At 41.0% G+C, this 13468-nt stretch overlaps 1 protein-coding gene across 2 annotated transcripts in view; it reads right to left on the minus strand.

Moving 5' to 3' along the window:
- EPS8L1 (EPS8 signaling adaptor L1) overlaps nucleotides 1-13468 on the minus strand; it is a 76981-nt gene that overhangs the window by 14104 nt on the left and 49409 nt on the right. For both annotated transcript variants that reach the window (XM_069742398.1, XM_069742399.1), the window contains 7 exons: nucleotides 12383-12441; nucleotides 5461-5622; nucleotides 3686-3835; nucleotides 3514-3596; nucleotides 1367-1586; nucleotides 895-994; nucleotides 748-797 (listed from right to left, as the gene is read on the minus strand). In XM_069742398.1, coding sequence (XP_069598499.1) covers nucleotides 748-797; nucleotides 895-994; nucleotides 1367-1586; nucleotides 3514-3596; nucleotides 3686-3835; nucleotides 5461-5622; nucleotides 12383-12441 — 824 coding nt within the window. The remainder of the gene's footprint in view (nucleotides 1-747; nucleotides 798-894; nucleotides 995-1366; nucleotides 1587-3513; nucleotides 3597-3685; nucleotides 3836-5460; nucleotides 5623-12382; nucleotides 12442-13468) is intronic.

Genomic DNA, 13468 nt, shown 5'->3' on the forward strand with positions numbered 1-13468 from the left:
GTGTATTGTGTATTCAGTGAAGACAGACTTCCCCATTACTGAGATAGGAGATGACAGTTGGTGCTTATAAAGTTCTATGGAGGGAGGAGAACATTCTGATACAAGTTCTCCGTAGAACTTACTGAGCACCAACTGTCATCTCCTATCTCAGTAATGGGAAAATCTGTCTTCACTGAATTCACATTTTACCCATAAATTGAGAGTGAAAGATCAATCCTGGAGGAGAAAGAAGCAGATTTCTGTACGAAGTTTCTTATTTTCACGTGTACTATTAATTCATGAAATAAAAATGACAATTACTGTAAGATTTATTTCTGGGAGAAATTGTGCTAAGTGCTTCTACTCAATGGAAATATGTGTTACACCTCGAATTGTCTTTGTGCCCCTTCAAAGGGATTAAAGTGGTCGTCAATATAACAATAGAAGGTCTAGTGTTCTCCTCTGGTGTATATATCCCAGCCACCGACGTGGAGGGTGAGCTAGTTCAGGACAGAACTCTCCAGATCAGGCCTGGTGGAGACTTGTATCTCAGCCTCTTGGCGTCTTTCATGTTATGTTTGGAGTGGAGACAATATCAAGGACGTCTTGTACTAAAACCGGGTCTGTTAATAGTATAAATACCAGAATACAAGAGGTAGAAGTCACGCTAAGAGAACGGAGACTACAGATTTAGAAATCGGAGAAGTATCAAGACTTCTCCAGCCCCGACCAGGACCACGTTTCCTATTTCGCCTTTTCGATACTCACCACTTCCCGTCCAGCTCTGACAGCCATAGGGTCTTGGGTGTCCTCATCAACTGTAAGAACAAAATCGATAAATCAATTAGTTTAATACCCCGCCATTCGTCACGTGTTTAGAGTCCTTTCCTCCCCAGACACTTGTGATGGAGTTACCAAATGACTGTCCTCCCGGACTACTTTTCTGTTGCATTTGTGGATTCTGTGGGATTTGCAAGCTCTTTTCTTGTCGTATCACTTGGCTGTAAAGATCATCCTAAATAAATAATTAAAAAAAGAATTGAATATTAAAATAATTACAAAAAATATAAAAATAGAATAAAAAAATAAATACGGCCCGGGATTTATTTTAACTTTCCCAATAGCAAGGAATAGTATAAAATAAGAATAAAATAAACATTACCCACCACTTAATTCCTCGGCAGCACTAACACTCTGGTGGTCCCTGCCAGTCTCTGTTGACTTTGCTATACGTGGGACTTGTGATCACTGCAGCAAAGGTGAGCAGAGACTGGTAGGGACCACGGAGAGGCAGGGCTGAAACAGAGCGGGGGTTTCAGGAGTAGGTATTATCAAAAAACGTGATAATTTAGTAATTGGCAAGTCTGGTTAGTGTAAATCCAGATACCTTGGCGGAACTGCCTGACTGCTGCTGCATCTGTGGAACTGGATTGATAATGATTTGAGGGTTCAGTGATGAGTTTGAGGGTTTTCCGGCTCTGCGCTGTGATTCCCGCTGCAGGATCTCTGCTGGGGTGATGTAGTGTGTCTGGGGCTTCCATGATGTTTGAGGCAAGTAGGAGTTGGAGCCACTTGTGCTTTGCTGACTTATCTTCTCTTGGGTGTTCCTTAAAACATGGAAGATACGTAGTGATGATATACAAGTTATCCAGCTAGTCAAGGTCTTAGTCACCAGCTTTCATTCACCTAAATTTAAGGTTCTTTTTGCTGCTCTAACTTTGTATCTAAATGCCCCAGCCAAGGTTAGGCACCTTGTTACCCATCACAAGCATCTAGCATCAAAGGTAAATCAATGCAGAAAATGTATACTCCAGGTTCAAGAACTTCAATATTTATGGCCACGACTGTTTTCCTCCTGTCCCATACTGATAGTTTCCTTCACGTCACTTATCTATTGCATTTTTCCTGTGTCCTGTTGTGTATAAATATGTGATTTTTCAGATTTTGTAATACTCTATGCCCGATGAAGAGATCTTAGTAGTCTCGAAAGCAAAATAATTACCATTTTTCAGTTAGCCATTAAAAGGTATCAACCACTGAGGACTCTCAAATTTTCAACACTGTACAAAGATATATTTTTTTTCCTGTAGCAGATCTAGGACATCTATGCGTTTCAAGTGCAATCATGACTATTTTCTGCATTGATGTTACTGCGTCCACGCAAAGATGTCTCCTGTACTCTGATCTACAAAAACATCTGATATGGCCAAGCCGAATTGCTTTCCTCCCGTTTCATCGAGGGCAAATGCCTCACTAGATCCTGCCCCAGCTGCGCTCTCAGTCTAGCCCGTGACCCTCATATCTAATATATAATTGCCTAGAATACTACTTCCTGCAATTTGTGCCAACTTCCGTGGCTTTGTCCGGAGCTAATGTCCGGAGCTAATGTCCGGAGCTAATGTGCGGAGCTAATGTGCGGAGCTAATGTGCGGAGCTAATGTCCGGAGATTAATTGCCTAGAATACTACTTCCTGCAATTTGTGCCAACTTCCGTGGCTTTGTCCGGAGCTAATGTCCGGAGCTAATGTCCGGAGCTAATGTGCGGAGCTAATGTGCGGAGATTAATTGCCTAGAATACTACTTCCTGCAATTTGTGCCAACTTCCGTGGCTTTGTCCGGAGCTAATGTCCGGAGCTAATGTCCGGAGCTAATGTCCGGAGCTAATGTCCGGAGCTAATGTGCGGAGCTAATGTGCGGAGCTAATGTGCGGAGCTAATGTGCGGAGCTAAGTGACGTCAACAGTGTCCAGTGTCTGATTGGTTGCCGCCTGCTGCGAGCGACCAATCAGAAACGTGCCGTACTGTGACACACTCCGCCCGCCATTTTGGTGTGATTTTTGAATTTTTACCTCACAGCAAGTTTCTACTGTGTGGAGGCGGGCCCAGTGACGTTGCTCTTCAAGCTCCTGCCAAATTTCGTCAAAAAAATGATAATACCATTTACCAAAACTATATATATTTAGTTGTGAAGTGGTTCAGTGACATTTTCACACCAATTTTGAACTTTTGTTTGGTGTTTTCTCCATATACTGCCTATTATTTTTGTTCTTTCTTACTATTATTTATTAATTGTATTATTCTTACATTTGAATAAATAAAGTATATATGGATTCTAGACTCCCGATTCTTTAGAATCGGGCTGCCATCTAGTAAAGATATAATCTCATAGCCATGAAGTGTGCGTCCTTGCAAGTTGGTAAATGGTGATTTACTACTTTAAAATATGGTAATAATGGTGCTCAGGGGAGGTACAGGTTGGCCCTCACTCCTTCCTTCCTTCTCAGATTTTTCAGAAGGTCGATGGACATATTTGTGGGAAAGCGGGTGAAGGTTGCGAATTGCTTTGGCAGTAGTTGATTTTTTGGAGACCACAACAGTTCGCCCCTGCACGGAAGAGGTTTACTTCTGCCACAGTCCAAAATTACGACCAGTAATGGATGAATATATTATCTACCTCATTATATAACTCAAACAGAAAAGGAGAGGGAAACACCCTAAGGTTACACAGTTTGAGTACAACCCATTGCTGTAATACCGAAGGGCTGCAGGTCTCTTGGCGTTGTCTCCGGTTTTGGAATCAGACACGGCACTATTAATATCTTCACAAATCAACTCCACCTAGAAAAATTAAAATAAAATTATTGAGAAACTGACACACTACGGTGTAACCTGTTTATTTCTCACTGTCCATAATCCAAGCGTCTTACCCCAATATCATCACACTGAAAGAAGTGAACATCAGGTCTGGGTTGGTATCTCTCCTGGCAAACTAACGCCAACAGAGATCGATGCCTATTTTCCGGGAGAAAAGTATTGCAACGTTGGATGGCGGGGATCAAAAAAACTTCCAGCTCCTCCTGTAAAGCACAAAGAAAAAAAAATCATCAAAAGTCACATTACATATATGTATATTATATAAGAACATATACGCTAAATATACACACAGTACTGTGAAAAAGTTTCAGGCGAGTGTCGAAATGCTGCAAAGCCATAATGTCCTAAATAAAAATGTAAGTGATAATTTTTTTGGCAAATAACAAAATGCAAAGTGAATGAACGAGAGAAAGCTAGATCACATCAATAGTTGATGTGACCTTTTGCCTTCAAAACAGCATCAGTTCTTCAAAGTACAATTGCTTGAACAAAGTCATGGATTTTGTAGGGTCGGAGTCAAGAGTATGAGCGACCAATTATACCAAATAGGAGTTTATGATCATAATTTTCGTTTATAGGTTGAAACACCTTAGGGTTAGGGTTAACCTTAACGCTAACGAAAACAAACACCGATTTGTAGAAAGGTTAAAACTGGGTGAGGAACAACTAAACTCTGCTACAACAGTGAGGTTGTGGAAGACAGTCATGTCACAGGTCATATGAGATCGTAAAAAAAATGAGTTCAGCAGCAACAAAAAGTAGTTGTACTGCATCAGCAAGGTATCTCCTAGGCAAATATTTCAAAGCAGACTGGACTGTCATTATGTGCTGTTCAAATACTATTGAAGAAGCACCAAGAAATGGACAATGTTAAGGATTGTACTTGGTCAAGGAAACTTATGCAGCAGAAGAAGGAAATCATGCTTACTTTCCTTCAAAATCAGATGTCAAGCAGTGCCATCAGTTCACAACTGGCAGCAACCAGTAGAACCCAAATATATCCATCTAAGGTTTAGAGACGTCTGGCCGGAGGTGGTCTTCATGGATGATTTGTTGCCAAAAATATATTTTTGACATGAAAACAAGGCCAAGCGACTCAACTATGCACAAAAATATAGGAACTGGGGTGCAGAAAAATGGCAGCAGATTCTCTGAATTGACGAGTCAAATGTGAAATATTCGGCTGTAACAGAAGTTAGTTTGTTCTCTGAAGGACTGAACAGCAACACAATACTAGAGCCTGCAGGCAGCAGTAAAGTATGGTGGAGATTCCTGCAAGCTGGGGGCTGCATTTCAGAAAACGGTGTTGGGGATTTGGTCAGGATTAATGGTGTTCGCAACACTGAGAAATCCAGGCAGATACTTATCCATCATGTAGTACCATCAAGGAGGCATCTGATTGACTCCAAATTAACTCGGCAGCAGGACAAGAACCCCGAATATACAGACAATGTGATTAAGAACAATGTACAGGGTAAAGCAGAACAAGTAGTTCTGGAAGTGATGATCAAGCCCCACAGAGCCCTGATCTCATGTCATTGGGTCTATCTGGGATCTCATGAAGAGACAGAAGGATCTGCACAAGCGGCATCCACAGAAGATCTGTGGTTAGTTCTCCAAGATGTTTGAAACAATTATTTAGATTTCTCATTTGTTTATTCATTTTCTATCTTGTTAATTGATAAAAATAAACCATTGAACACTTCCATTTTTGAAAGCTTTCTTACTTTGCAGCATTTTCCCCCCACACCTGCCTGAGAAGTAGATTTACATGGAGCATAAAGGAGAAGGTAGGGGTAAAAAATGTAACAACAACTAACAAATGTACCTTGGAATCCACATCTAGAAGTTTAACACTGGAACTGTTGACTTGCAGCACCATCTCCTGTATCCAGATTCTGCCTTTGGCATCCATCATGCTAAGTTTCCGAATTGCATCTTCCACAGTGTGGACATCATCTTCTTCATCGATTGTGAAAGTCACCAAATGCTGCAAACCCCCCCCAAAAAAACAATGAAATAATGAAACAATTTCAATATTTACAAGAAAAAAAGATTATCCATGGATGTGGATTTTAGAAATAAGGAAGAGAATGTAAAAACCCCCACTTCATACACAGACTGTTCAATGACTGTACACATTTTCAATGGAGCTAGTAGAGTTAGGCTACTTTCACACTAGCGTTTTTTGGCATCCGTCGCAACGCGTTGTTTTGGAGAAAAAACGCATCATGCAAAAGTGCTTGCAGGATGCGTTTTTTCTCCATTGACTTGCATTAGCGACGCATTGCCACACGTCGCATCCGTCGTGCGATGGATGCGTCGTGCTTTGGCGGACCGTCGGCACAAAAAAACGCTACATGTAACTTTTTTTTGTGTGACGTGTCCGCCATTTCCGACCGCGCATGCGCGGCCGGAACTCCGCCCCCGCCTCCCCGCACCTCACAATGGGGCAGCGGAGGCGTTGAAAAACAGCATCCGCTGCACCCGTTGTGCAGCGCTTACAACGCTAGCGTCGGCAACCTCGGCCCGACGCACTGCGACGGGCCGAGCCTGACGCTAGTGTGAAAGTGGCCTAACCTACTGCTGGACACCTTCCATGGACAAATAAGGATGGGGTGCTGAAATTCATCATAACTGATCCAACCCACGTCAGAAAAGTAAATCAGATGTTTAGCCAATATCAAAATAGGCGAGTTCAGCCCATATAAATCTAAAGTGTATCGAGAAATAAAAGTGCCAGGTTGGTACAAAAGTAACAAAGCAAACTTTTAAATGCACAATATAGATCCTGCCGATATCTGCAGAATTGGCCAATTATGTAATGTGTATGTGGACCTCTCTACTCTCCCACAACAGGGGATGTTGAGGGAGAGAGGGATGTGGCTGGTTGGGTTTCCAAACACCGATCCTTTTGTTCGGACAGGAGATAAGAGTCTGCCTCCATCATAGATAAAACGCGAACACTTAGCCGAGCCGAATGTTCCAGTCTATCGGGGTATCAGGAGATGTTTTTATTTGTAAGATACTATTAATATATGTTTTATTTATCAAAATAGCTAAAAAAAAGTATTATAAATGAATCAAGGACTTGAGAATAGTGATGGGTGAACGTACTCAGGTAACGTCTTTTCCGACCATGCTCGGGTTTTATTTATCTTGGGCGGGCTCGAATATTATGTTCGAGTCCCCGTGGCTGCATGTCTCGCGGCTGTTAGGGAATTCACACATGTTTAGGTATTCCCCAACAGCCGCAAATCATGCAGCTGCGTTGACTTGAACATAATATACGAGCATGCCCAAGATACTCAGATAACACCTCGAATAAGACGTTATCTGGGCACGATCCCCCATCACTACTTGAGAACCCTCGCATCCTGTATACTATCTACAGGTGTGATGTGACTTTACGCTGCCTTTTTGGATTTAGTTATCCGCATCATCTGCTTTCTGTGCTGTGTATTATCTTCATAAGCCTGAAACGTGTTGATACACCTTCAATAAAGCTTTAAGAGTGAGAACAATTATCTCCGGCCTGTACCGCGGCGCGGCACAATCATACCTGCACTTATGACCCTACTGATCAATATATATGAGCCATCAGAAGGTTTTTTTTTTTACAGACAAAGCTTTAGACAACCTGATCAGATGAGCAGAGATACACAGGGCTGTGATACAGGAGAACTTTTCCCTTTACCCCCAGCTACGCACTTTGTAGCCCTATAAAGCACTCACAATTATTTTTTTTCTGCCTGATCGGAATATGAGAAACTTATCCAAGTTGAGACAATCTCATCCAAACCCAACATCGACATTGGTAGTCAGATACTGCTTTGTATGGACCAATAAGGTGGTTAAATGACAAATCTGGACTAATCACAAATTAAACTTTTGGTTTCATGTCAAGATTTTATTTATAGGAGCAGCGAGGTTCATCCCAACTATTAGATCTAACCAGATTAACATGATGCATGTACAATGATGGCCAGGGATTAATAGTTAAGCCCTGATGAAGCCATTAGCGGGTGCGTCAGGCATCGCACACTGACAGACACACATGTTGCTCACTATTGCGGCCGTTTCTATTCTCCATCCAATTACTCATTTTATATTTGCATTTCCTCTGTGAAGAAAATATCACTTGGGTGGGGCAAAAAAAAGCAAAAAACCTTGGCTAGTTAAAGCCCGGCCTTAAGGCTATTGTTGTCCTTGACGTCAAGCTCCCGTCCCACATCTGACACATGGAGACATCTTCCAAGTGTTTATGTAATGGTGAAAGTTCAGCGTAAACTTATGTAAGCGGAAAATATTATCTGGGCAAAAACAATGGGGGGGGGGGGGGCAGTGTATGGGATTGGCCCAGGGTGCGGTGTTTTCATGTGGTGGAGTTGGAGCAAAGCGTTTAGAGAGTTGATTTATAGTTCACGTTTCCTTTTTTTGAAAATGTAAGCTCTTCAGTATTTGCACAAAGGAAAGGGAAGAAAAAAACAAAACAAAACACGATTTGTAGTAGTGCTGACCAAATGCAGAGAAAAGAAATATTGGGAAACAATTAACAGCTTACTAACTAACATACATACACACTAAAACAGTTGAGAGTCACTTTGAATTTTCATTATTTTTGAAAGAAAAGCAGTTTTTTCCAATGAAGCTAACATTAAATGATTCAGAAATACAAGCTATACAATGTGAATGTGGTAAATGACTATTCTAGCTGCAAACGTCTGGTTTGCAATGCAATATCATTCATAGGTGTATAGAGGCCCATTTCCAACAACCATCACTCCAGTGTTCTTATGGTATTTTGTGTTTGCTAACTGTGTAAGAAGGCAAATGGATGGCTAGAATGACCCTTGAAAACCCTCGTGCAAGTATGTTAGCACAGCTGAGAACAATTTGGCTGATTAGAGAACCTATAAACCTGACCTTCCTTTGAGCTAGTTAAGAATCTGGAGCATTACATTTGTTGGTTCCATTAAACTCTCAAAATGGCCAGAAAAAAAGAACTTCCATGTGAAACTTGACAGTCTATTCTTGTTCTTAGAAATGAAGGCTATTCCATGCGAGAAATTGCCAAGAAACTGAAGATTTCCTACAACGATGTGTACTACTCCCTTGAGAGGATAGCACAGGCTCTAACCAGAGTAGAAAGAGAAGTGAGAGGCCTCGCTGCACAACTGAGCAACAAGACAAGTACATTAGAGTCTGTAGTTTGAGAAATCAGCGCCTCACATGTCCTAAACTGGCAGCTTCATTAAATAGTACACGCAAAACGCCAGTGTCAACGTCTACAGTGAAGAGGCGACTCCGGTATGCTGGCCTTCAGGGCAGAGTGGCAAAGAAAAAGCCATACCTGAGACTGGCTAATAAAAGATTAATATGGGCAAAAGAACACAGACATTGGACAGAGGAAAATTGGAAAAAAGTGTTATGGACAGACAAATCCAAGTTTGAGGGGTTTGGATCACACAGAAGAACATTTGTGAGATGCAGAACAACTGAAAAGATGCTGGAAGAGTGTGACGCCATCTGTCAAGCATGGTGGAGGTAATGTGATGGTCTGGGGTTGCTTTGGTAAAGTGGGAGATTTGTACAAGGTAAAAGGGATTTTGAATAAGGAAGGCTATCACTCCATTTTGCAACGCCATGCCATACCCTGTGGACAGCGCTTCATTGGAGCCAATTTCCTCCTACAACAGGACAATGACCCAAAGCACACCTCCAAATTATGCAAGAACTATTTAGGGAAGAAGCAGGCAGCTGGTATTCTATCTGTAATGGAGTGGCCAGCGCAGTCACCAGATCTCAACCCCATTGAACTGTTGATGGGCACTTTTTGTGTACCATACGGTCAAGCTGCTCCCACAAGCCAAACCAACTTGTGGAGGGGCTTCTGGAAGCATGGGGTGAAATTTCTCCAGATTACCTCAGCAAATTATCTCCTAGAATGCCTATGGTCTGCAATGCTGGAATTGCTGCAAAAGGAGTATTCCCTTGTATATTCTATCCGTTCCAAAGTTTCGGGTCACCCAGATAATTTTGTGTTTTCCATGAAAACTCATACTTTTATTATTATGTTTTATATTCTAGGTTCTTCAAAGTAGCCACCTTTTGCTTTGATGACTGCTTTGCACACTCTTGGCTTTTTCTTGAGGAGCTTCAAGAGGTAGTCACCGGGAATGGTCTTCCAACAATCTTGAAGGAGTTCCCAGAGATGCTTAGCACTTGTTGGCCCTTTTGCCTTCACTCTGCGGTCCAGCTCACCCCAAACAATCTCGATTGGGTTCAGGACTGGTGACTGTGGAGGCCAGGTCATCTGGCATAGCACCCCATCACTCTCCTTCTTGGTCAAATAGCCCTTACACAGTGTGTTTGGGGTCATTGTCCTGTTGAAAAATAAAATAATGGTCCAACTAAACGCAAACCGGATGGAATAGCATGCCGCTGCAAGATACTGTGGTAGCCATGCTGGTTCTGTATGCCTTCAATTTTGAATAAATCCCCAACAGTGTCACCAGCAAAGCACCCCCACACCATCACACCTCCTCCTCCATGCTTCACGGTGGGAACCAGGTATGTAGAGTCCATCCAATCACCTTTTCTGCGTTGCACAAAGACACGGTGGTTGGAACCAAAGATCTCAAATTTGGACTCCTCAGACCAAAGCACAGATTTCCACTGGTCTAATGTCCATTCCTTGTGTTCTTTAGCCAAACAAGTCTCTTCTGCTTGCTGCCTGTCCTTAGCAGTGGTTTCCTAGCAGCTATTTTACCATGAAGGCCTGCTGCACAAAGTCTCCTTTTATCAGTTGTTGTAGAGATGTGTCTGCTGCTAGAACTCTGTGTGGCATTGACCTGGTCTCTAATTGGAGCTGCTGTTAACCTGCGATTTCTGAGGCTGGTGACTCGGATAAACTTATCCTCAGAAGCAGAGGTGACTCTTGGTCTTCCTTTCCTGGGGCGGTCCTCATGTGAGTCAGTTTCTTTGTAGCACTTGATGGTTTTTGCCACTGCACTTGGGGACACTTTCAAAGTTTTCCCAATTTTTCAGACTGACTGACCTTCATTTCTTAAAGTAATGATGGCCACCCGTTTTTCTTTACTTAGCTGCTTTTTTCTTGCCAAAATACAAATTCTAACAGTCTATTCAGTAGGACTATAAGCTGTGTATCCACCAGATTTCTGCACAACAGAACTGATGGTCCCAAACCCATTTATAAGGCAAGAAATCCCACTTATTAAACCTGACAGGGCACACCTGTGAAGTGAAAACTACCTCTTGAAGCTCATCAAGAGAATGCCAAGAATGTGCAAAGCAGTCATCAACACAAAAGGTGGCTACTTTGAAGAACCTAGAATGTAAGACAATTTAAGTTGTTTCACACATTTTTGTTAAGTATATAATTCCAGTTGTGTTAATTCATAGTTTTGATGCCTTTAGTGTGAATGTACAATTTTCATAGTCATGAAAATACAGAAAAATCTTTAAATGAGAAGGTGTGTCCAAACTTTTGGTCTGTAATATATATACACACACACATACATATTATGTATATATTATCTATATGTATGCATGTGTATATATATATGTATGTGTATATATATATGTATCCTCTTTTCAGAAAAAAAAAAAAAAAAAAGAAATGGACTGAAAAACTGGTCCCTATGTTAGGGCAGTGCTATATAGGGTGTATAAAGGTAGCAGTCACACCCAGGCACAGGAGAACCCAGCACTCAGGGCACGGCAAGTTGTGCCTCTTAACCATTAGCACTCCAGTTCCTTCCTTTCATCAGTCCAGTGTTAATCCCCTTATCCCTAAGCCATGAGTTGTATCGTGGAATATACTTCTGCCTTCTTCAGCTTTTTGCTAAAACTTTAAAAATAAAGTTATACCTTTTATGTAATAAGTTTAGTACCGTAACCTTATATCTCGCCCCAAGTTTAACCCTAACCCTTGCTCTAACCCAATCCCTTGCCCTAAGACTAACTTTAGTCTAATACTAACCCAAGCCCTAAACTAAAATCCTTAACCTTAGGGTTATTAAAAAAAAAAAAAAAAAAAAAAAAAAGGTAAAAATGTAAATGCAGCCCTTCATAATGAAAAAGGATGGTATTGATCCATGTGAACTGTACTTGATTCAGTACAGGCTTTTTCATTTTATTCTAACCTTATGCAGGCATCCATAAAAATTTGTTTATCATCAGCTGCTGCGCTCTGCATAGGCAGCAACTGATATGATAAAGCTCTCAGTCGTTTTGGTTACTGCCTATGCAGAACACACCAGCCAAAACCAAACTCTTCTCACCTGTTGCACTCTACATATGCAGCTCCAAGGTAAAATTTTGGCTATGGTGTCGGAGATGACCCCCTTCCTCGCCTACGCTTTGCCATTACCTGGGCTTGGTACCACTTGTGAAGACATCAGTATGATAAAGTCACATGGAAGGTTGGGCATGTAACAATTGGGGCACATGAGTTTTTTGTTATGTTTTATGACCAATAGAGGGGAATTTTTTTAAAACTTTTAATAAACCTGAATATTAGGCTTACAGCTAATAACTGGTTTCACGTCAAATACTTGTCAATCGTGTCAGAAGCGACATTCAGCCGACAGACTCTTTAATAACAGAGTCATTTTATTGTGACATCTCATCCCGAGGCTTATGACTCTGGTGACACCACAATGGTGCGGCATAAGGGGAACTGTCATTGTGCACATACTTCCTCGGCGATTCACTCGCACACTTACATTCACTTGGTATTGTGACACATCTGCCATGATGACATTTGAGTATTTCTTCCTTTGTTCTGTAGACAAAAAGAAAAAAAAATACATTAAAAATAATTATAGAAATGAAAGACTAAATGTGGTTTCACACAGTGCATTCTTTGGGGAAAAAATATACTTCTACAATTTTTATGCCAAAAGCACGAAGTAGATTTAAAAGGAATGGGAAATATGTCTATTGTGTCTAGTGATGCCGTCATATGGTTGCGGGGGATGGATTAAACCATAATTAGCTATAAATATGCAGCGTTTAGGCTATTTGCAGACACAGGGATTTTTGAGTTTCTAGAGGAAACTCCTTTTTTGGGGGGAATTTTTGGCAGAGTTTTTAATTTCCGGATGAGTTTCCTGACTTGATTTTAAAAAGGGTTTGAAAGTTTTTTTTCCTGTTTAGTTATTTTGCAGCTTTTCATTGGCAACTGTCTAATTTGGAGCAGTTTCAACAAGTGACATGAACTTTTTTTTTTTTTTTCACAGCAGGTTTTTTCAAGCAGGAAAAAAAAAATCTGAACATGTGAACAGCAAAGTAATTTACAATAGAATTGAAGAGGAAACGTCAAGTATTTTTTTAGCTTTTATTTTTAGCAGATTCGCTATAAAAAAATAAATAAAAGAAAACTATGCATACACCTTTAAAGAAGTCATGCACCCCTGATATATCATCATTGGACTTTTTAGGCTTTAAAGAGCCGCAACTAACTTATCCCCAGTGATTTCAACAAGTTCCAGCAGCAGTTACATAACTTTTCCTCTACAAAAAATAAAGGCAGGAGCTCGGAGTAGATTAGATGCTGGAGAAAAACAATCTAAGATGGGGTGGGATGAAAGAAAAGCCCTTTAAAATCAACACCGATCTGTTCTGACACTGCCAAATTAAGTCATACTCTCTTAAAAGGGAATCGGTCATCTTGGAAATGTTGTGTAGACATTATAGAGCAGACGAAACTGAACAGATGGAGATTGTTTTCTTTGCAAATATTTGTTAAAACTGGTTTTCTTTTCATAGAAATCCTGCTCGCTCTAGTTTAGTAATCAAGGGGCGGTGAT

The sequence above is a fragment of the Ranitomeya imitator genome, chromosome 10 (assembly GCF_032444005.1).
Source record: "Ranitomeya imitator isolate aRanImi1 chromosome 10, aRanImi1.pri, whole genome shotgun sequence".
NCBI lineage: Eukaryota > Metazoa > Chordata > Amphibia > Anura > Dendrobatidae > Ranitomeya > Ranitomeya imitator.